Raw genomic sequence first — 23,761 nt, 5'->3', positions numbered from 1 at the left:
TATCTACATGCAAACAAATAATTAAACCAAATCCAAAACCTTATTTGTGTGATGTGAAAAGAAATGATATTTAATTGGAGTGAATATTCGTTATTACGCTAAAACCATATATGCAGCTTGTTGGCATATTCGATTTTGTTTTGTAATTCAAATAACACGGCATCGGGCCACCCGCCAGAATCCTAATGTTGCTGAGCAAACTTTGCTCGAAAACTATATACCATATATAAATCATATAAATAAAAAAATAATTGGAAAAGTATGTGTGATATAATCTTTTTATTAAATTCTTAATAATAAAAATTATGAAAAACAATGTTAATTTATACTTATTATAAATTTGATCATAAAAAATAAAACATGGCAGTTAGTTCTTAGAACGAGTAAATTTTTACCCAAACCTGTTCTTTCCATCTGAGGTTTTTTCTATTTTAATTTGCTTTAAAAAAGTTATTTATACTTTTTATAGAATCAAAACTTAATAAATAAACAATATTATTGAATTATTATTTTTTTAAATATAATTTTTTCAGAAATAAGATAAATAATTAACTAGCTGGTAGAGGAGTAGTTGGCTAGCTTTCTGTTTCAACATGTATCCTTTAATCCCTAAGATAAAAAGATAGCAGTCCATTATTTTCGGAACCCTTATCTAAAACAATCAATTTGCAGGGCATCGTTTTCAAGAAATAAAGAAAGTGTGGGGAAATCAACAAAATTTAATTATTCGACGCAACCAAACAGTCCTTAACCGATAAGGCCAACGCCACGTCACTTCCCATCTCCTAACTGTTGAGTTTCCATATAAATCACTCAACTTAACTGCTCCTTAAACACATGATTGTTGTTTGTACTAAGCTGTCTGTATCTATAGTTTCCAGTTGTAAGTATTGAGGAGATGAGAACTGAAGGTGAAAGTCGTGATGATCACGTTGTTGTTTCGGACCGCTTGATTTTCGCGTACTATGTTACTGGTCACGGCTTTGGTCACGCTACTCGTGTTACCGAGGTGCATTCTCTCTTTTACAATTTGTTTGTAGAGTTCGCGGGAGTCTCGAGTTCGATATAATATTCTCGAAATTTAGTTGTAACGTATTTTTGGCGGAGGTATCGAGTTCGATATAATATATTTGAAATTTAGTGTTGACGTATTTTCTGTTGATCGTTAAATGCATGTTAGGGTTTTGAGAGAGTTGACTATTGGTAGCTTGAAACTGAGAAAGTCAAAACCGGACTTAGATAAACTTAGGAGTGAGGTTGTGAAATTTGCTAGGTGATTAAGGATTTTCTAGCGATTAATTGGAGGTTAAATGGATGATTGGGGAGTTGATCATGAAATGTGTTGTTTATGTGATTCATTTCTCATCAATTCACTGACAATTTTTTTTTCCAGCAATTTAGGTTTAGGAGTGTTGAATTAACTGTTTTAGATGTACTGCAGATGTTTATCTAACTTGTTAGTAAAATTACATGAATTCCGAAAGCACAATAACGAATTTGCAGATATTTATGTTCATTTGTTCTTTTTGTGGAATTTTGAAATTGACCACTCCGTTTTTGCTGTTTCATCTATGTTCTTCCCGCCTAGCCATAAAATGCCTAATTCAAGGTGCTTTTAGTCAAACTACTCCTTAGGCGGCGGAATGGTCACTGCGTACGACAACTGTTTAGAACGGAGGGTAGGAGATATGTGTATGTGTGTGTGTTTTCTTTGACATTATATCGGTTCAACGTGAATGCGATGCTGGATATATCTAGATAAGACATGATAATTTGCTTTGGGGTTATTCGTTACAATTTTTTTCTTAATTCTGTGTTTAGGTTGTTAGACATCTCATACTTGCTGGACATGTTGTTCATGTGGTCACTGGTGCACCTGACTTTGTCTTTACAACTGAGATACAATCTCCTCGACTCATCCTACGGAAGGTCTGAAGGTCTATAGTGTCCAAAGTGTGATTTTGGTTGAATTATTATTTTGTGTATATTTATTGTTTATTAAGCAGTACTTGGTACATACTATTACAGGTACTGCTAGATTGTGGAGCTGTTCAAGCAGATGCTTTGACAGTGGATCGTCTCGCTTCCTTGGAGAAGGTATGTGTAGTAATTGTTATGATTGTATAAAAACTTATGCATGCAGAAAAGTTTCAATTATGTTGATAGATGACTCGATAAAGTTCAATGTCCTTAACCGAATTCACTAGTCTCTCTCTCACTCACAAACAAATTACCCAATTGCCTACTCATCCTTGATGCTTTACTGCATGTAATTTTGTTGGTTATCACAGTATTCAGAGACTGCTGTAGCACCTCGTGATTCTATTTTGGAAACAGAAGTACAGTGGCTGCACTCTATCAAGGCAGACTTAGTGGTAACTTGATACTCCTTCACGTAATTTTTTGTTTTAGAAATTTCTTTTGGTATATAAGTTGTTGTCTGGTAAATTTAATCCTTTCAAACAGGTTTCAGATGTTGTTCCAGTTGCCTGCCGTGCTGCAGCTGATGCTGGTATACGGTCTGTTTGTGTTACAAACTTCAGGTACTATATATCATCATTGAATTTAGTCAACTATACTGAGACTAGTTTTACTATAATATATGACCTGCACTACAGGTCTACAGCAACATTGACCTATCACATAAGCATGTAGAGTTTCCCCATGTCTTTTCCTTCTTCCAGTAATTTGAAAAGAGTCACGATATTTTTTGCTATTTTACATATCAGCATCGATCAAAATTCAATCATAAGCGCTAATTTCTTTTTTTAAATGGTCAAATTGTTTGGTTCTTCACTAGTCATGTCTGAGCCATTTCTACTTCTTTTAATAAATTTGAATGGATTTCTCTGAATTGAAGTCATATATACAGATGTGCGCCAAGCACAGGGTCCTTGGGATTGTGGTAGCAAGATATATATATATATTTTTTTTCACCATTTACTATTAAAATTTATGCGAGACTTTGGTTCTGTACCCAAGCTCTGTCCATGATTTGGAAATTAATGTATTTTTGAAGTTTTGGTTTTTATATAGGTGTGATAATGAACATATTAAGACTAGTGAGCCTTTTTCTAATCAAATTCTTTCAACATAATATTACAAGTGTCTGATAACCAATCTGTCCTTATTCTATTTCTCTTGAGTCATATTTTTGATCTGCAGTTGGGATTTTATCTACGCGGAGTATGTGATGGCTGCAGGATATCATCACCGATCGATTGTTTGGCAGGTGATACGCTCTTCCATAGTTATATCTCCATGCCCCTTTTGTCCCCTGACCCTAGGCCAGTATTACCAAAATAGTGGCATTAGTTCCCATTGGCTTGAAGGAACTAGATTTTTTACTGCTCTTCTTGTTGAGCCTAACTCGTCATCAGACATATACTTAAAGTTCTGTCTGTTCCAGTTAATTGTAAGCTTTCCACCTGCTTCATTTTTTACCTTAAAATTCATTGCATATCCGAAATTTTACCATCAGATACCGAGGCACCACTAAATATTATTTTGATGAGATAAAAAGCAATGTATTTAACTTGACTGTATTGAATATTGCTTAGTCTAATTACTGAACAAATAATAACAAAGCACTGTTCATTCAATTGTACTTGGAAAAAGAATACACACGGTACACTTTTAGTTTATATGGGCATTTATATACATTAAAAAACCTAAATATATATATCTTTAGTTCTTTATTTTATTGTGAAAATTTTGTTGCAAGTATATCTTGATTCCATGATTATGTTTCCATCTGTCACCACTTTATAGGTCATAACAGGGAGATGCTACATGTCCATCTATTGGCACTTCATGCCATATATATGTGTTAGCTATTTCTAATCTCATATTTAGAACAAATTTGGCAAAATAGTTTGATGTAAACTTATCTGAACTGCTCATGTGATGTTGTATAAAGGAAAAAGATTGTCCTTCTATGTTGATTAGACGAATCATCTTTTGATTTTTATGTGCATGAGGCTCTAACTCGCAGATGAAAATTTAACTCTCATAATTTCTCATCAGTGTTATGGAAGATTATTGTTGATTACTCAATACCTTAACTTCTCCTGCACTTATATGGTGTATCGTGTTAATAGTATTCTGCATAATTAACCCTATTGTTTAACACAGATAGCAGAGGATTATTCTCACTGTGAATTTCTTATCCGTCTTCCAGGCTACTGTCCAAGTATGTCATTCTGACACATTTGTAATATTGATATTGGCTTATTTATCGACTCACTTTTAAATATATACGGACGATTGAGATGATGACAAACTATTGTGACCTTGTTTTTGGTGTCAGTGCCTGCTTTCCGTGATGTTATTGATGTTCCTTTGGTTGTCAGAAGGTTACACAAACCCCGAAAGGAGGTCTGAAACAGAAAATAGGTTATATCTGTCTTTCTCCGAGCTGTACTGGATTTCTTAAATATGCACATATTTTCTCAACTGTTCTAGGTGAGGAAGGAACTTGGAATTGCAGAAGATGTGAAGCTTGTTATCCTCAACTTTGGTGGACAAGTAAGCTACTCCCCCTCTTTTCCATGCATTTATGAGAATTATTCACATTTACATAGTCTATTGATGAAGACATGTGATCTTTTCAGTATGCCCCTCCCATGGGGGCACTCTGTCGTTTTCTTACTCTGTTCCTGAAATTTAAATTATTAATCACTGGGTTTATGCACGATTTACAAAAAAGTCCTGTTTGTCATTTGCTTAGTTGTTTAATTTTATGTCTGCATTCAGCCAGCAGGTTGGAAACTGAAAGAGGAAAGCTTGCCCTCAGGATGGCTTTGCCTGGTATGTTTTTGAATCTTCTATAAATGTATTGCAATCCCTTACTTTTCATGGTAAGCACAATTTGGAATAATGTTCCTAACTTTTTGTTTCAGGTCTGCGGTTCGTTAGAAGACCAGGTTCTTCCTCCAAATTTCATTAAGCTTGCAAAAGATGTGTATACGCCTGATCTCATTGCAGCATCTGATTGTATGCTTGGTAAGTAGTACAAGCTCATCCTTTGCTTAAACATAAATTAAGTACGGTCTCATTTGCTACTCAATTCAGGAAAGATTGGATATGGTACGGTCAGTGAAGCCCTAGCGTACAAGTTACCTTTTGTCTTTGTCCGTAGAGATTATTTCAATGAGGAGCCATTCCTAAGAAATATGCTCGAGGTACTAGTCTATTACCATTTGCTCATGTCCCTCGATCCTTTGATTGCAGATTTCATTTATCCTTCTCAAAGTTTATGTTAACAAATCTTAGAGCAAGTTTCATTTTGATGCAGTATTTCCAAGGTGGGGTTGAGATGATTAGGAGGGATCTGCTAACTGGACAATGGAGACCTTACCTCGAACGTGCAGTTACTTTGAAACCTTGCTATGAGGGAGGTTGTAATGGTGGTGAGGTATACAGCTTACAAGATTATTAAATGGTTTTGTCAAGTTTGCACTTACTAAAATGATGTCAACTGAATTCTGTGGCATTTCTTCTTCATTAACATCGTTAACATCATCTGAAAATATATGTTTCATATGTGCTCTTCGAATAAGTGTGACCAAATATCGCACATGGTCAGATGAATGCGCTTACCACAAAGATAAATAAGATACATATGTTTATATAATCAAAATAAATTCAACACCTTCTTCAAGCTTGACTCAGTAGCAACAAGTAAAACTCTGGTTTCTATCCAAAAAAGACCTTCATCTGATTGGCAGGCATTATTTAAAGTTCCTTGCCTGTTATCCACTAAACATGGCTTTCCAAAGAGTTTTGTCAAGTTACCTAAATATAATAAAAAAAATATATTAGGTGTTTACTGAGAGTTTCCAAACTTGAAGGCTGTCAGGCATGAAATTGTGATGGTTAATACTTGATAGTAGTAATCTGTTATTGGGAAAAAAAAGATGTTCTTCTCCATTGGCAGAGTGTATGAGTGTATCCACAGATAGATTTGTAAAGCTTCCTTACTTTTTCTTATCTATTAATGTGTCTATAGGATTTCAAATAGCAATTTTGTGCTGTATATGGCTCTATCTTTCTCAACAGACAGTTATTTCAGAAAAATGTCTCTAGCAAAATTCTATATGTTCTCTAATAGTTTGTTAAATTTTTAGGTCGCAGCTCGTATCTTGCAGGACACAGCTATTGGGAAGAACTATGCATCTGATAAGGTATAACTCCTTTAATTGATATTTGATTTAGCGTTACTTTTTTTTTAATACTCAAGAGATTTAGCTTTACTCATAAGTGTTAACTTGAGATGCAAACATTTGTTCTGCATATGGTTAAGTCGAAACCATAATCAATAGTCACTTTATTAAATTTAAAGTAAAAGAATCTCAAAACATTATGGTTTATTAGAAAGTAGAAAAAAGTCGCGCCCATTGCACAATGCTCCTGCATCATTATGGTCAGGGAAAGGTCCTGGTGTTTTTAAGGGGTTCAAACCCATTACAAGTGCAGAAACTATATCCTTCCTGCATTTAGGAGATTAGCCAGGGTTCTATTGTCTTGATTGCGTCTTTTTGTGCATATATGATAGTCAAATTCCATCCTATATTAAGCTCTCAATAGAGCATTTTTATTTGTTTTTTGCTAACTTGATGGAGCATTTTAATACAGCTAAACCTTGGTATGCCAAATGTAGTTATTCATTGTGGACTTGTACTTTATTATACCCCTCTGAATCTTTCATGATCGTTGATGTTCTAAAACCTACTCCGAATTCAGAAACTCGTATCAACTTTTGGAATTTGTATCATGAGTGATCTCTATCAAATAATTAACCAGGTGGTTTACTTTCCGTATTCACCGGCTTCTTTTGAATGTATTGTCGATCATTATATGTAGCTTTTTGAATTCTTTAAAAATTGTTTTGCTTGCTCGTGCACACCCAAACAAACAAACAAACACTCAAGTACCTATTCTCATGTGAATAAATCATGGATTACTAATCTTTAACCGAGTATTGGTATACCCATCCTCAGTTTCTAGATTGATTGATGTTGTAGTTGAGTGGGGCTAGGAGATTACGGGATGCTATCGTTCTTGGCTATCAATTACAAAGAGTCCCTGGAAGAGATATTTCAATTCCAGAGTGGTATGCTAATGCTGAAAGTGAATTTGGTCTTCGTACTGGAACACAAAATGCTGAAACAAATCAGTCAAGTGTATTCGAGAACTCGTGAGATATTCTGTGCGCTTTTTTTTTTCATTATTATTAATTTATGCATCTTTTCTTTATTTATATTCATGTCTTTGAATGTTTCTTATTGATCTAGATACATTCAGGACTTTGATATTCTTCATGGAGATCTTTTGGGTCTTTCTGATACGATGAGTTTCTTAAAGAGTTTGGCGGAATTAAATACTTTATCAGATTCTGGAAAGAATGCTGAAAAGCGACAGATGCGAGAGCGCATGGCTGCTGCTAATCTTTTCAATTGGCAGGTCTCTTACATTAAGATATTTTTTTCTTGGGAATTCTTGATTTTGGTACTGTCACTATTTTTGCACAAACATGGGTGAAACTAAGTTGCATCTATGCCGAGCACGGTTGGATAGCTCAAGTGGTTAAGAGCTTATCCTCTGTCGTCCCAGGTCCTAGGTTCGACCCTGGCTCACCCCGAGATTTCACCCCGAGATTTGTTAGAACAGATACTCACTTGTAAGGCTATAAGCCATATTTGTCAAAAAAAAAGTTGCATCTATGCCTATATTTTCTACTCCAAACCTGATGAACTAACTAAAATCCCCAGCTTACTTGTTCTTTTTTTAATATACTACGCAATTTTAATGCTCGCAAAATCTGCAAATGAAACCCTGGTGGTATTTAATTATAGCATTTAAATGTTTAATTCATCGCGGTGTCGTTCACACATACACACACACACACACACACACCCCACCAATTGAAAAGGTTATTTTCCCATAAATATTTGTCATCCTTCTCCTGCTCTCCATCTAAACATCTTGCAAGCTAGAGTTTGTTGTAAATTAAAATTACTTTGAATATATCACTCTTTTATTTTATTTCGTTTGCCAAGTATATATCAATTTTTTGTTATTTAATTCTGATCTGGCAATGGATTCTGCAGAATGTAATGTCAGAAAAATTAGATTTTGTATATACACATGTATGCACATCAAGATTGCTTATCCACTAGAAGCTCTACTTTCTGTAATCATGCATTCTTTTTTAACAACGTTGTACAAATGATCTTTCTGTTCTGATTTATTATTTCAACGTACTTGTTGAAAAAGTTGAAAGTTCTATAATTTTGGTCCTTTTTTATAGTTTATAGCTATCATTGTGTGTCAACTCAAAGTATACAATTTATTACGCAGGAAGACATCATTGTGGCAAGAGCTCCTGGAAGGTTGGATGTAGTTGGTGGAATCGCAGACTACTCAGGGAGCCTTGTCTTGCAGGTGAGTCACCTATTCTATTTTCAGTTATTTGTTTATACAATAATCGTTGTGCAATCAACTAGGAACTTTTCTCTTGACTCGCTTCAGAAGTAATTACATTATAATGGCAAGTAGAAATATCAAATATCTACTTTTTTGACCACCTAAAGCATGGGCATAGATCTTTTGTATGGTATTACTTACGAAACAGAAGGAAAAATGTTTTGGGAATAGTATTGTTGTCCTTTTTTTTATTTAAAATGATTAAAAGGAGACTTGGTGCCAGAGAATTAGATTTTCATCTAATCTATTACGTATATTACAACAATATGGCAGAGTGAAAGAAATATTTGTGTCTCCTTTACAATATTAGTCACCGCTACTGGCTACGTTGATAGGATGAATTGATCAAAATGTTTTTTTTTGAATAGTTCCAAGAAATAATAGTATGACGTGATTCACTAACATTGTTCACATACTTTGCAGATGCCTATTAGAGAAGCCTGCCATGTTGCTGTCCAAATGATTCATCCAAGTAAACAGAGGCTCTGGAAGCATGCCCAAGCTCGACGTCAAGGATCGACGCCAGTGCTACAGATAGTACATTTCTGGGCTCTGCTTATTTCTACTTGTTAATATGCATAGAAATACTGATATTATCATCTTGAGAGGAGTAAATACCATTATTATATGATAAGTCCTTGTGTATGCATGTTAACATGACAAAAAGGCATTTATTAATATGTTGTTGTTCTTTGTTATAGTAATCAAGTGCATGCTTTTAGAGAAAGCAATAAGGACGAAACTTCTCATATTTTGTTTCCCATAGTTTATGGTTTGTAGCTAGTGGCATTATAAGTCTTGTTAGGATCGATCTTTGGCAGGAGATGCCAAACTAAAGGTGTCATATATGATAAAATGCACAAGTCATTGTAGTCTTAACAACAAAACGTGTGAATCCAGACTTATATGTTTAGTAATTTCTATTTATTATGTTTCTAAGATTTTACTATTTATAACATTTAATCACTTATACCAGGTATCATATGGCTCTGAACTAAGTAATCGTGGTCCAACCTTTGACATGGACATCTCAGATTTTATGGATGGCGAGGAGCCAATGGCATATGAAAAGGCTAAAGTTTACTTTGCTCAAGATCCATCGCAAAAGTGTGTCAAATTTTTTTGTGTTTGTTTTGTCTAAATTTAGTGTGCCATATATGTTTTACTAATAAGGGTGTATTGTAGATGGGCTGCATATGTTGCGGGAACTATTTTGGTTTTGATGAAAGAGCTGGGTGTACGCTTTGAGAATAGCATCAGTATGCTGGTGCGACTTATATTTGTTTAGTTTTTTATTCTGCTCTTTCTTGATGCCTGAATTTTTCCCAACATTAATTATAAAAATTGCTCAAATGTTCATGTTTATACCCTGTTAAGAATTTTTCTTGATTTTTATTTGTTATTTCGTATTACTAATATTGACTAGAAGCATTTATGACGGGCACTTAAATCGTCAAATGATCTTTAAATAGTTTAATTGGATTTTTTTTTTGTTGTTGATATTTTATTGGTCTAGAAATCTGGATTGCATGTATGATTTGGGGAACATTCTGCACTTAGTTACTGGAATTCACTGACCATATATACACTCACAAATTTGTGGAAGACAATTGTCTAGCCAGTTTTCGTTCTTCTTTTGTGTACGCTTAGCTAGAATTGTTATTACTTTTTCTGTCAAGTAATAGGATTACTTGATTGTATGCGACAGTGATAAATTACTAAGTAGTAAAATTTATAAATCACAAGTGATATCTTATTAAAAACAGGTTTTTATTCGTTGAATAGGTTTCTTCTGCTGTCCCAGAAGGCAAAGGTGTTTCTTCTTCTGCTTCAGTAGAGGTTGCTAGCATGTCTGCCATAGCTGCTGCTCATGGTACTCACTTTAGTTGCCTAATGACTCGAGGCATTTAATTTATAATTCAATTTTATCCATGATAGCACTCACGTTTTTGTTGAGAATGTATGAGATTTTTTTTTTATGCAAGTCGATATCTATAATTCCATGTTATTCACTTTTTATCTGGATGGTGTTTCCACCTTGAAATCTTTTAAGAGTGAACACTAGCTTCTATGTTGTGAATCTTGTTTCTTCCACAGCAAACTTAACTACCAAGTCTGCATGTTTTCAATATGGGTAATATAGTGGAAAATAAATGAATAACTTGGTCTCTAAGGTTTACTTCATAGTAATGCTGAGTACTAGTTTAGCTTCATAGTAATGAAAAACATTTGATTTCTTTAAACTATGCAATACAGGCATCGACATCAGCCCAAGGGACCTTGCTTTGCTCTGCCAAAAGGTCTGACATGTAATGGACTTGATAATAATAATGCATTAGCACTCGGCATATAATCATTTAGTATTGCGGCCTTTTACAGAGGTTATCTGTTTAACTTCTAATTATAATTTTTTTTTAACAGGTAGAGAACCATGTTGTTGGAGCTCCATGTGGCGTGATGGATCAGATGACTTCAGCGTGTGGTGAAGCCAACAAACTGCTTGCTATGGTTTGTCAGGTAAGATTTGTAATATCTGTTGCAGAAACAAACATAATAATAGTCTGATGTTTTAGAAAAAAATATTGATTGTATGTTTTGCAGCCAGCTGAAGTACTTGGGCTTGTAGATATTCCTAGTCATATAAAATTTTGGGGAATTGATTCAGGATTGCGGCACAGGTATCATATCTATTACCAATATTTGAGCTATTCCTGTGATAATTGGAAGATTACCCCAGACTTGTCTTCTTGATCTGTCTCCCCATTCCCAATCCCTATTTCCTTCGGAGAAAAAAAAGCTTATCTTTTGTTATGCACCCCATAATGGGAAATTATGCAGCGTTGGTGGTGCAGACTATGGTTCTGTCAGAATTGGAGCTTTTATGGGTCGAGAAATAATCAAATCTACTGCATCTGCCAAGTTATGTAAATTTCTATCTATTGCAAACGGGACACATACAGATGAACTGGAAGAAGACAGCCTTGAACCACTTGAAGCTGAAAAATCACTAGATTACTTGTGCAACCTGTCACCTCACAGGTATTATGTCCAGTACAACTCAACTAAGTACTGGTTCCAAATTGAGCAAAACGAGTCCAGATTAATAAATTAGTAGTGCTCATCCAGATTATTCATCTAATTTATCTAAATTTCTTTACATTGTAGATATGAAGCTCTATACGCTAAGATTCTTCCTCAGTCTATGCTTGGCGACACATTTCTGGAAAAATATACAGACCACAATGATCCTGTGACAATCATTGATAGGAAGCGTAATTATGGAGTTAAAGCTGCTGCTAAACATCCTATATATGAAAATTTCCGTGTGAAGGTTAGCATATTACTCCTGTCGTATGTTACATGACATCCCTTGTGTCTGCATACCTTTTCATTACTAACTTTTACGTTTGAGATCATTCTCTTTGTGAAGTCATCATAGTCCATGTTATGGAACAATTGAATAAGGTTCAGAAGTAAAAACAATAGTTTCTAGTTTTACAAAGTCTTTAAAGAGTTGTGACTTTCGATGGCTTTGAAAAACTGATAGGAACATTAGTTGAATATATTCAAGAAATATTGTAAGATCTAGGGTGAACGGAGCAGGCTGTTAGCATCAAGAGTGCAAGATTGTACAATAAAGGTGATCAAACATTAAACAAGTGCAAAACCACCATCGAGCTGACTGCTGAGTATGCATGTGCTCTTGGCATCGCTTGTGTAATTACATCTCAGAAGCATCAATAGTGTATATAGGAATGTAATATGATGGTTTTCTTAAACATGGAAGCTGTGTGACAAACAAAATCTACTATGAACTATAGATAAGAACTTGCTCTACAAATAAATAGCAAGAACTGTCAGACACTGCATTTGTATATAGCATTGTGAAATAATTGCTCTTTACTTGTTCTCAAATTTTCATGATTTCGATAAGAGAAAACATAAATGCTGCATCTATTATACTATTATAATGTGTAAATTTAACAAGGAAATGATCAATATATACTGATGTACAGGCATTCAAAGCACTACTAACATCTGCTGCATCAGACGACCAACTTACGGCACTTGGAGAACTGATGTATCAGGTATGGTGCACATAGATTTAAATGTGAACCCTCATTTGTTTGAGTAGAATTCTGCTCCTGCAGTTTCTCTAGTTGTCGTACAATATGATTTTAATGCAAAATCTCAAGTCAGTAACTAGTAGAGGATGCCCTACTGGTGGGACACCCATCTTCTCTATGAGGTTTAGTGTTCGAAACTTGCAGTCTTGTACGAGTGTCTGAGTTGAAAATCATAAAGAAAACTGTCAAGTATTAACATCACTGATTATTATAGGTATCAATTATGTCAAGACTTTATGCAGTTTAATGGACCACTCGGATTTGACTATCAATAAATATTTCATACCTGTTGAGTAAAATGATAGATCCCGCCTAGTTATATATTATATTAGAAAATTGTTAGACATAATAAAATTTGAAAGAATTTTAAATGCAAATATAAGGCAGGACTAGTTTATAATGGGTTGTGCTTCCTTGTGTACCATTTTCTGCAGTGCCACTATAGTTATAGTGCTTGTGGACTTGGCTCGGATGGCACAGATAAGCTGGTTCAACTGGTGCAAGAAACTGAGCACAGTAAACCATCTAAATCTGGTGATGGGACTCTGTATGGGGCAAAAATTACAGGGGGTGGATCTGGAGGAACAATTAGCGTCGTTGGTAGGAACTGTCTACGAAGCAGCCAACAGATATTTCAGGCGAGTTTCTTATCTTTACGAATTTGTCTGAAATTTCAGTTTGTTATTGTTTATAGCTGTTTCTGATTTCTTCTAGTCTAAAAGCTTAGTATGTTAGGAATAAACTTCTTTTGTATATGAATGCAAGGACCACGGTTTGCACTTATGGTGGTTTTGAAACATGATGTCGTAGATAATAAAGTAAACTAGGTCATTTTTGTAAGCAATGCGACTCCTGAATTAGTGAGGTATAATGAAGTTCTTGTCCCAATGGTTATTCGTCTCTTGTAGCTGAGAGGTTGAAAGTTCAAACTCATGAGTTAAGTAAAATGTGAGACAAACCTAGTAACTAGATAAATTAACACATAATTAGTAAGCATTGCATAGTGGCATATTTGATTAAACCAAACATTTGTATTTATGTACAAGAAAGTAAAAGCGATAAATAATCTTCAATTTTTTACCACTGAAAGTCGTAACTAAACATCTATGAGATGCAATAATTCTTGTAACAAATTACAGGATTTATGAAGGAACAACTGACTCATTTAATCTTCATTTTCCAGATTCAGCAGCGATACAAGGCTGCCACTGGGTATCTCCCAGTTGTTTTTGAAGGTTCATCACCGGGTGCAGGAAAGTTTGGACACTTAAGAATTCGTCGTCGCCTCTCGCACAAACAGTAATATACAAACAAAAGATACGAAATTAAGAATATACACGTTCTTAGTGGTTAATAATCTGTCACGTCTGAGCTCACCATTGTTCCACTATCCGCACAAAGCAAGACAGTATCATCGTCTCTGGACTTGGACCAAAGAATCTTGTGTAGTATATATAGGTGGGTGAGGATTGTGATTTTATATAGCTTTTATATTGCAAGTGGAATTTCGATGAGAACTTGCAGATGTATACATGTGTTTCTTAAACAATGTTAGAGCTCGGTGTATTGTGTTTGAATGCACCGTAGCTCACTCCGAGATTTATCAGAACAGATTACTAGTTATAAAAGTTAGTTGACTTCATGCTACTTTAAGAGCGAATTTTTACGATGCAAAAAGTGACGAGAAAATGTTGCATTACAGAGACGAAAAAAAACAAGTTTAATCAAGTAGGAGAAAATGCTGCATCAGTAGGAGGAAGAAAAACAAATTCTCCAAATTTTGTTCAATCCGATGGAAGAACATCTTCCAACGGTGTCCTGTAATTCAATTTCTAAAAATTAATGACCGTGTATTGGATGATAATTCTGATAATAGTTATTTGTGTTCAGATTCTCTAGCTGTGAAGATTATGGGGGCCTTTAATTAACTCAGTGTTGGGATTTTTTAGGATCTTTAATTAATTCGGTGTTGAGATGTGGGATTAACCTCCCAGATGAGGGAACCCAGATGAGGGAACCCTATCAGAGCCGTCGACTCCAACTTATCTTATCATTTCTTTTTATTTAAATGAGAGTGTAACGCTGACTCCAACTTATCTTATTATTTTTTTATTCAAATGAGAGTGTAATTGATAAATCAGTTAATTTTTTTTAAAATTAATCAGAAATTAATAAAAGAAATATAATAATGAAAAAAATTCGTTAATATGGTAAATAATCATATATTTAATTTATTTTTAATCGGTTCGTGAACATGAATAATCGGTGATTAATCGTGATTAATCGAATTTTGGAACAGAGCTTATACCGAAGGACCAACCTCGTTTTATCCCGCAACGGATATACATTTGTTCGTCTCTTCTTCTTCTTGTTCTTCAAGAAATTAGGATTTTATTTTTGAGATATTCAATTAACAAAAATGGAAAATATGGATCTAAACGCCCCGCACTCAATGGGAACAACGATCATCGGCGTCACTTACGACGGCGGTGTCGTCCTCGGCGCCGACTCCAGAACTAGCACTGGTAATTTCTTGTTTTTTTGGGATAATTTTAATTGAATTGAGTGTTTTATTGATTAACTGTTGCTTATGTGATTGAATTTGGATTGGATAGGTATGTATGTGGCGAATAGGGCGTCGGATAAGATCACTCAGCTCACTGATAATGTGTACATTTGCCGGTCCGGTTCGGTATGTTTTCGGGCTCTCGTGGACTTTGTTTAGTGTTTTTGGCATAGTTTTCGAGTTTTCGGTGTAATGTGGATGTTGTGAAGTATGACTAGGTGTTTAATAGGCGGTTTAGGTTGTAGTTTTCGGGTGTTCGGGTGTAATGTGGATGTTGTGAAGTATGACTGCAAGTTTAATTGGCGGGTTTAGGTTGTAGTTTTTGACATATGAGGTATAATGTGGATTCTGTAAAGTGTGAAATGTGATTGACTTAAATTTTAATATTGCAACTAGTGATGCTACACTAATGTAGAAACTCGTAGAATTTGAAATTGTGACCTACATTGAAATGGAGGAGAATGCTGTGAGTGATTTTTGGGAGGAGTGTCTCGTATTTTTGGAGTGAAATTATCTATATAGTTTCACTCGATTTGACAATTGTGTGTTTGCTGAGTATTAATGAGTATGACGGATAAGGTTATGTGGTTGCTGGGTTTTCATGGTTCCTACTCTTATTGTATGTTTGGATGTTTGTGTGAATTTTTCAGGCAGCTGATTCACAAATTGTATCTGATTATGTTCGATATTTTCTCCATCAACACACGTGAGTGATCACTGTCTTGCGTCTCTGTACATTTTTATTTCCTAGTTTTGTTTTTGGGTTTACATCATTTAGATCAGCTCATGCTTTGAGCATTTTTTGTTTTGATTTTGATAAAATCAAATATGGTTTTAGATATTTGAGTGTGGGATTTAGAGTGTGCGGAAAATATATAGTAAGAGTAGAGGTAGATGATAAAGGCCTATTCCTTATATTGAATGCACACAGAGCTACAGAGTAATTAGCTAGGAAAACATTTTTGGTTGATGCATAATGAAGCTATTATCTGGTGGAGATTTTGTTTATGTTTCCACAATTGTATGTTGATTGAAATACATTTTCTAGTGTAATTATTGGACGATGTTAGTTCTGGAAGTGGGGAATATTATATTTGACTAGGTCAAACTCATTTGCTGCACTTCAACTATAGTTCAGAATCCCATCCCTATACTGGAATCTAAAATGCATTGGGTGTTTGACCACAGAAAGTGGTATGTTCTGTACTGATTTTATCCTGCATGTCGGTCTATTCATCTATGCATCAAGTTAAATTACTGCCATTTGGGTTACTTTATAGTGCATATAGCTTTTGTCAATTTGTAATGTTTTGTCTTATGTCTATCAGATAATGAGGTTCTGTCCTTGCAGGATCCAGTTGGGGCAGCCTGCAACTGTAAAAGTTGCAGCGAATCTTGTTAGGCTATTGTCGTATAACAACAAGGTTTGATTGTTAAAATATTTTTGCATTTCCATGTAACTGTTATTTAATCTTTTAGGTGTAATAACATTTGACATAATTGTGACTCCTATAATTTAGTTGTATTAATTCCGTTCTCAGTTATTTCAACATCATTATTGAAGGGAAATTTGATGCAACAAAATTGGATTATGACTAACATAATTTAATTACCGGTAGTGTTTTGTAGACTCTACATAAGCATTATGGGAAAACCTTTATACTGTTGAAGCTTCCCTACTAGCCTATCACAGAATGAGTCTTACTTGCTTTTTAGTAGCCATTCTCTCACAGGGTTTGGCAAGTTTTGATGTTAGCAATAAATAAATTTTAGATTGTTGGTTATCTGTAAAATAATTATCGGAGGATTAGTAAATGAAGATTTACTGTAAGATAAATACCAAAAGATCACAACTAAAGTCTATGTCCAATCTGTCTAGGTGCTGCCTAAGTGCATAGAAGATAGATAATGAGTCAGATTCCCAATTTTAGGATTTTAGGGATGTAGATCCAAAATTGGACATAAGCGCTAGGACCTGGTATGCAACTGTGATACTATATATTCTATATGTTCTGATATGATGTCTATTACGATATTGCCATCAAAACACCAAAATCAGTCGAATATATATGTGTGTAATTGCAGTAAAGGTCTTGCTCCATACATATAAGTTGGAAATGGATATGGATATATAGGTTGAATTGCTTAAGTAAGAAATTTCTGATCGCAACAGGAAGGATTGGATATGTAATACCTTTTTCGTATCTGGCATCGTATCACGAAAGATTGAATAGCATGAGACTCTGGGTAACAGAGGGTATTCTTCTCTCACTTTTGGAAAAAAGTATTGTTTTAAATTTAAAAAGATATGTTTGTGAAACATGTAGCTGTAATGCTGAGGCTTCTGCTATTGTGCGTGAATAGTCAATTCTGATCCCAACTCTTATCTTCCCCCCTGATTTTATATCTATGAAATCTCCGAGTAATGTGATTTATAAGTATCACAGAACATGCTGCAAACTGGTATAATTGTTGGTGGATGGGACAAGTATGAAGGAGGCAAGATATATGGAGTCCCGCTCGGGGGAACAATTATAGAGCAGCCTTTTGCCATTGGAGGTTCTTTTCTATCTTAATACTTGTAGTGCTTTGAACTCCATATTTCCTGTCACTACATCTCTAGAAAGCATGTGTCAAAATCATAGATACAAGGAAACGGGTACGCTGCCACGAACCGCGATCTAGATCGTTCGTACCCGATACGGTCGGAAACGCGAACGGAAACGTTCAGGGTCGCGACCCAGATCGCCGGAAGTGACGACCCGCAAGAACACACTTCATTCTTGTTTTGAACAATAGATCCATGTCTATGTCATATGATAAGTAATTTATTTTATCAATAAATGTGTACTTTTATTTGGTATTCAATATCTTTTTCTTTATAAAAAATTATAAATGTATAAATTATCAACTAAAATTGTATATTATAATGGAATTTATATATATGATTATAGAATTCTTTTTAAAAGGACCAATCGTACCCATACGTTCCATCGTACCTATACGTTCCATCGTACCAGATTCACTAAAACTAATGTTCCACGTACCCGATTTCGTTCCCCGTTTCGAATCGAACCCAGTCCTATGTAACTATGGTCAAAATATTATGACTGTGGCTAATGCAATTATAAATGACGTTGGAATCTTTTAAAGTAGGAGCAGTTTTTTTTTAAATTTTAGTTGGTTATCTTTAAGACTTTAATTTGGATTAGGCAAGTAGTTTAGTTTAATTATAAATAGGGGATCATACTTTGTCATTCAACAGTTTATTATATGAGAATTGTATGTGGTTAATTTTCACTCTCTTGCATGAGGATTTTACAAAGTATTGTCCAAAACCCTATCTTGGCCCCTGTCCCTCATCAGTGGCCTTTCCAGTTGGTGAACTCTTAGACACCAATCTGAGGAATTTAAGATGGACAAGGTTACAAGTTGGATATGATAATTAAGAAAAGATCATCATCCATATTCATCTGTATAGGCTGGTATATTTGTATTTACTTTGTCTTGATTAGGTTGTGGCATAAGTGTGACAGTCATCTTTGATCTTTCTGTGTTTCACTGTTTCTCTTATTGTATTTGTTCATGGTAAATGTAGATGAAGTATAAATAAACCCAATTTATAATGCTGATAATAGAATTATATAAAAATATGATGTGATAATACGTTTATATTTCTCTTACCATAAATATTTTATATTGCATAAGCACTCGATTTACTTGGTGTTGGGTCTAGTAGGTCCACACCCGGGGTTTACTTCTAAAAGGTTCCTTGTCAATTTTTACTTATTTATTTTATATTGCAAAAAAGTAGTAGAGTCGATGTAAACTGGACTTCAGTGGTGCCATGTATTAATTATCACTGTTTGAGTTTTTCATAATGCCTGTGGGCTGTGGTACTCTGCAGGGTCCGGTTCGAGTTACTTGTATGGATTCTTTGATCAGGCATGGAAGGAGGGAATGAGCAAGGATGAGGCCGAGGTATTTACTTCTTGTGCACCACTTTCTTGTTATATAAACCTATATAGAAATATCTAATCTGAAAGTTTGAAGAAAAGATGTAAAAACTTTGGAGCATATTTAAAACCAAGGCTGTTCTGTGCCTTTAGTTTGTACCGCTTTCAGGCACTTGGATAAAGCATGTCTACTATAGTGCAGATATAAGATGTTAAACTTGGTTCCCTTGAAATTATATCTTCCTTGACGGTCTAAAGTTCAGTATCATGCTTTGATAACTTGGAAAGTTATACAAATGTTTGTTCATGTTTCTGTGTATATATCTCTTGGCAATCAGCTGCTGAAGCCCAGATACCTAGGAGATGTTGAATGCTAGACCCAAAATTATTTTTTAACACTTGTCTTCTTTTTTTTTCTTTTGCAGCAATTGGTTGTCAAGGCAGTTTCCCTAGCTATTGCTCGAGATGGTGCTAGTGGTGGTGTTGTCCGAACAGTCATTGTAAGATTATTTACTTCTATCTAGTTTGCCTTTTCCAATTTCTTTACAGATACACATGCGTCTGAAACTGGATGGTTGTATATGTTATTCCTTTCATTTCTGTCATCTTATTATTGATTTCCCGTTCCAGATAAACTCGGACGGAGTTACTAGAAACTTTTATCCTGGTGATACTCTCCCATTGTGGCATGAAGAACTTGAGCCCCAGAACTCTTTGCTCGATATTCTAAACGCACCTGCTCCTGAGCCAATGAATATATAAGCGGACCTTCTACGCTCATTACCTTTTCGCTTTGGCCACTGTTTGTTTAAAATTGTTATGGGATTGGTAAAGCAGATGTTCTTTAATTTTATCAGTGCGCAACAATCTGGTGGATTGGAAAGTGACTTGAGATTATTGGTTTTTCCTATCATAGAAAACACTTTGGCTCTACCAACTAGTACCATTTGTAGCACTCTTAGCTAAAGCGCTTGAGATTTGTGATGTCTTGAGGTTTTTTTGTAAATTTCCTGTACAACTTCAGTGGCTATGGTAAATGATGTTTGAAGCGCAATCCTTCTCTTCTTGATCCATTTGTCGTTTCTTTTGCTCCAAATGATATCGAAAAATGTAAACCTAAAAATGTATAGCATAACAAGATAAACCAAAGCTATTCGCGTTGCATTTGTATGGTTCAAATGGATAAACCTCATTTAGTTTGGTTCTCTTGAGGATCCTATCGAACAAAAGCAAAGCATAGTCAATCCTAACTTCACAATTTGTTCGAATTGGACTGAGCTCGGACGGTTTTAGATCTGATATTGTTCGATTTGGATTGAGCCCGCACGGTTTTAGATTGAGCACACGTCGGTAACGAGAACATACTGATTTTCAGACCAGCAGCTTCATACTACTCACAAGAAACTGAACAGATTCGAATTCAGATCGACATGATTATGCACAAAAACAATGTAAGAACTTGAAAATCATAACAGAGTATATTTCATTTAATCATTCGAACAAATCACTTGCACTTGACATTACATATACCTTTCACTGACTTGTCAGTATCTTTTCACTCCCCTGATTAGTCTAATGCTCGAAAAATGAAGTGCACGGTTGCTGTAATTAGCGGGGACTATGATAGGTATTATGGGTTGATTACGGAGGCTCTTCCAATTTCAATATGCAATCGGATCACGAATCAGTGGCAACAGCTTCTTGGAGTGGGAGCAGTTTAAGAGGAGACGACATGTGCACACCGCGGGGACTGGATGATCCAGTGATTCCAGTTAACCTTCTATCATTCGATTTCACAACACCAGTGGCTTTCACAATACTGGTGATTTCAGTATATTTCCTCACTTCAGCCGCAAGCTCTATTATCATGTCATCTTCGTGGCCTGATGCATCGATTCAAGTCACATAAGTTAAACCAAGCATGAAAAGGTAGCATCACGAACCTCAAAAGTACGAGACAGGATGCTTACCAATATTAAACAGGGCTTTCTCCAACAAGAAGATATAGTCTCTGTTGTTTCCACAGGGACCATGTGCTGTCGCAATTTGCCTGATTGCAGAACCAATTAAGAGGATTAGCTATCGACGAAGAAAAAAGTAAACACACAAGTAGAGCAAGCCAAAATAGCGACAAATGTCAAGCAGCAGTGTAATCTATGAAACCGCACCTCGCCATATCCTCCAACGGGGCAGGCCCTAGGTAGTACCTATTCGACACTTTGTCTGGAGTAGATGTGAAACTGCAGAAAATATAATCAAAATTGAGAATCTTTCCATATATGTAAGTTAAATGTTATAAATTATCTCCGATGCAATATAGATATCTTTGGTTAGTATCTTACACTAGCATTCCAGTGATAGCAGGTTGTTCCGAATCTTCTTCCTGGAGAAGGAAATCACATGAAAATATAATAAGGGGCACATTCTCGCGAAGAAACTTGTTAATGAAAATGAAATCATGTATATAACAGCATAGAATTACAAATGTACTTGCCTTGAAGAATTCGACAATCGTCTTTCTATCATACTCGCACTCTCTTCGCTCTAGATACTGGGAAAAAAAAGAATCAGATCAGTACCTAAGTTTTATCAAAGCTATTTTTAAACGAAAATTCAATTACAGAACGAAATCGACTCTTTTATTTCCAGAAAGGCCTACCTCCATTGCAGCTCTTTCTTTCTCCAGACCACCTCGAATGCAGTAAGCTACACCCCACTGAAAGAAATCATAGTCTTAGGCTAATGCAAAAGAAAATGGCATTTACAAATAGGTCAGGTATATCTTGCTAAAATATACTCCCTCCGTCCCCTTTTACTTGTCCCTTTTGAAAAAATAACGCATCTTAAGAAAATGTTAGGTGAATGTCTTGTTTTCATACATATCCCTAATAAATGTAATGAATTAGATAGAGTTGTGTATATATATATGCTAGTCAAACATTGGAAGTTGTTACATTTTGAAAAAACATACAAAAAAGTGGACAAGTAATTTGGGACAAATTTTTTTTTCAAAAGGGACATGTAAAAAGGGACGGAGGGAATACTACATTACGGTTTTACGGTTTCAGGAGAACTACCAACTTCACACGTTACACAAAGTCGCAAAGGTTTTATCACAAAATGCTACACAAGTCATACAATTACAACTTTGAAGGTTTTAGGTCAGCAACGAAGGTTTTACGAGAATTGTTAACTTCACATGTTACACAATGTCGTAGAATTGCAGATTTGAAGATGTTAACTTCACATGCTACACAAGTCATACAGTTACAGTTTTGAAGGTTTTAGGCCATACAATTACAGATTTAAAGGTTTCAGGGAACCGTCAACTTCACATATTACACAAAGTGGCAAAATTACAGATTTGGAGGTTTTACCATAACTGTTAACTTAATGTCGTAAAATTACAGATTTGAAGAACCCAAATCTCCGAAAACTACAACATAGCACAGCATCAATAACAACCACAAGGAGTAAACACTTACGCAAATGGCTCCTTCCTCGTATTCCAGTGTGCAAGTTCTTGCAGGATGTTCAGGCGTCCCTCTGTGATCAATACACGCTGCAACAAATCAAACAACAATTATTATCCCACAAATTCATCGAAATCGAAAAAAATACTAATATTCATCTGGCCTCAAATACTAACCAAGATCGAAAACACGCTTGTAGTCCTTAATAAAACCAATCACTTTCTCATCATACTCAAACCCAAAGTTCCACACCAGAGAGCCATACCCAAAAACCCACAAAACCATGGTTCTTAACTGCACCAAAAAAAAAAAATCAGTTAAATTATCGTAAAAAATTAATCAAAAATATAATTTCTAGGTGCACTATTATTTTACCTACCACCTTCCTAGTAACAATAATCAAAATCACAAAAACCCGTAAATTTCTCCCGTTCAAGAATAACTCGTACAAAACCCGTAAATCCGAATTGAATACACCCGAATCGAAAAGACGAGGACTTACGGTGAATTTTGCGATAAAACACAGACAATGCTTTGCCCTCGTTTGTTGAGGTGGGTTTACGAGGGTGAATGAAGGAGGGTACGTAACGAGGGATTATATAGATAGAAAATCTAGACATGTACGTTAAATATGATATTGTAATGAAACGAGGAGTGATGAAAGGAATGTATTTGGACGGGATCACGTGTATGTGCGTGATGGGTTCGGTGTCCACGTACTTTATTTACTTTGCGTTAAATTCTGTGTCTCGTCAGATTTTAATTGGGTTTTTTAGTTATTCCGAGATGCTTTATTATTGGATATTCGGTTAGATTTTTTGGGAGGGATTCGAGACTTAATTGATGTTGATCCTTCTTAATTAACCGATGTTAAGACGATCCTTCCTCTTAAAATGAACCGATGCTAAGATTTTCTCCTATTTTTTATTTGGATATATACCATCATACTTAATTTTTTTTTCCAAATTTAGGTATATAACCTGTGATGGATTCCATCCGTCTTAATATAATGAAATCCTCTCTGCACATAAATCAACTCATTAAAATATATTTGTGTGTCGTGTAGCCAAAAAGTTTTAGAAACGAAATTCAAAATACGTAGTATTATTATTATTTTTTTTTGTCAGGGTCTGCATACACGTAAATGAATTG

At 35.1% G+C, this 23,761-nt stretch overlaps 3 protein-coding genes across 5 annotated transcripts; 2 read left to right on the top strand and 1 right to left on the bottom strand.

The window, feature by feature from the left end:
- Positions 1-725: 725 nt before the first annotated feature.
- LOC108203430 (L-arabinokinase-like) lies at positions 726-14,261 on the top strand. 2 transcript variants are annotated; one of them, XM_017372352.2, is made up of 29 exons: positions 726-1,009; positions 1,822-1,929; positions 2,029-2,097; positions 2,292-2,375; positions 2,467-2,543; positions 3,166-3,232; positions 4,135-4,192; positions 4,310-4,377; positions 4,465-4,527; positions 4,756-4,809; positions 4,902-5,004; positions 5,074-5,183; positions 5,297-5,416; positions 6,129-6,185; positions 7,026-7,198; positions 7,296-7,464; positions 8,362-8,445; positions 8,911-9,024; positions 9,464-9,594; positions 9,673-9,754; positions 10,273-10,360; positions 10,744-10,787; positions 10,909-11,004; positions 11,089-11,165; positions 11,326-11,526; positions 11,653-11,818; positions 12,504-12,575; positions 13,049-13,252; positions 13,798-14,261. In XM_017372352.2, exons 1-29 carry the CDS (start codon positions 899-901, stop codon positions 13,915-13,917), a joined length of 2,970 nt encoding a protein of 989 aa, XP_017227841.1. In that variant the 5' UTR covers positions 726-898; the 3' UTR covers positions 13,918-14,261. The 2 variants fall into 2 exon arrangements, with proteins under 2 accessions (XP_017227841.1, XP_017227844.1); XM_017372355.2 differs by lacking the exon at positions 726-1,009 and adding an exon at positions 1,545-1,679.
- Positions 14,262-14,885: 624 nt separating this feature from the next.
- LOC108205072 (proteasome subunit beta type-6) lies at positions 14,886-20,198 on the top strand. The gene is made up of 8 exons (XM_017374852.2): positions 14,886-15,139; positions 15,230-15,306; positions 15,831-15,886; positions 16,532-16,604; positions 17,628-17,739; positions 19,088-19,161; positions 19,562-19,636; positions 19,767-20,198. The coding sequence occupies exons 1-8, from the start codon at positions 15,034-15,036 to the stop codon at positions 19,896-19,898; spliced, it is 705 nt and encodes a 234-aa protein (XP_017230341.1). The 5' UTR covers positions 14,886-15,033; the 3' UTR covers positions 19,899-20,198.
- A 397-nt stretch (positions 20,199-20,595) lies between these two features.
- LOC108205073 (gamma-glutamylcyclotransferase 2-1) lies at positions 20,596-23,233 on the bottom strand. 2 transcript variants are annotated; one of them, XM_064086115.1, is made up of 8 exons: positions 23,112-23,233; positions 22,786-22,903; positions 22,622-22,698; positions 21,796-21,852; positions 21,479-21,687; positions 21,305-21,376; positions 21,107-21,186; positions 20,596-21,019 (listed from the first exon to the last, which is right to left on the bottom strand). In XM_064086115.1, exons 2-8 carry the CDS (start codon positions 22,892-22,894, stop codon positions 20,814-20,816), a joined length of 810 nt encoding a protein of 269 aa, XP_063942185.1. In that variant the 5' UTR covers positions 22,895-22,903; positions 23,112-23,233; the 3' UTR covers positions 20,596-20,813. The 2 variants fall into 2 exon arrangements, with proteins under 2 accessions (XP_063942185.1, XP_063942186.1); XM_064086116.1 differs by having other exon boundaries at positions 22,985-23,177.
- Between the last annotated feature and the right edge of the window lie 528 nt (positions 23,234-23,761).

The sequence above is a fragment of the Daucus carota genome, chromosome 1, assembly GCF_001625215.2.
Source record: "Daucus carota subsp. sativus chromosome 1, DH1 v3.0, whole genome shotgun sequence".
Classification (NCBI taxonomy): domain Eukaryota; kingdom Viridiplantae; phylum Streptophyta; class Magnoliopsida; order Apiales; family Apiaceae; genus Daucus; species Daucus carota.
This window is presented reverse-complemented; position numbering and strand designations above follow the sequence as displayed.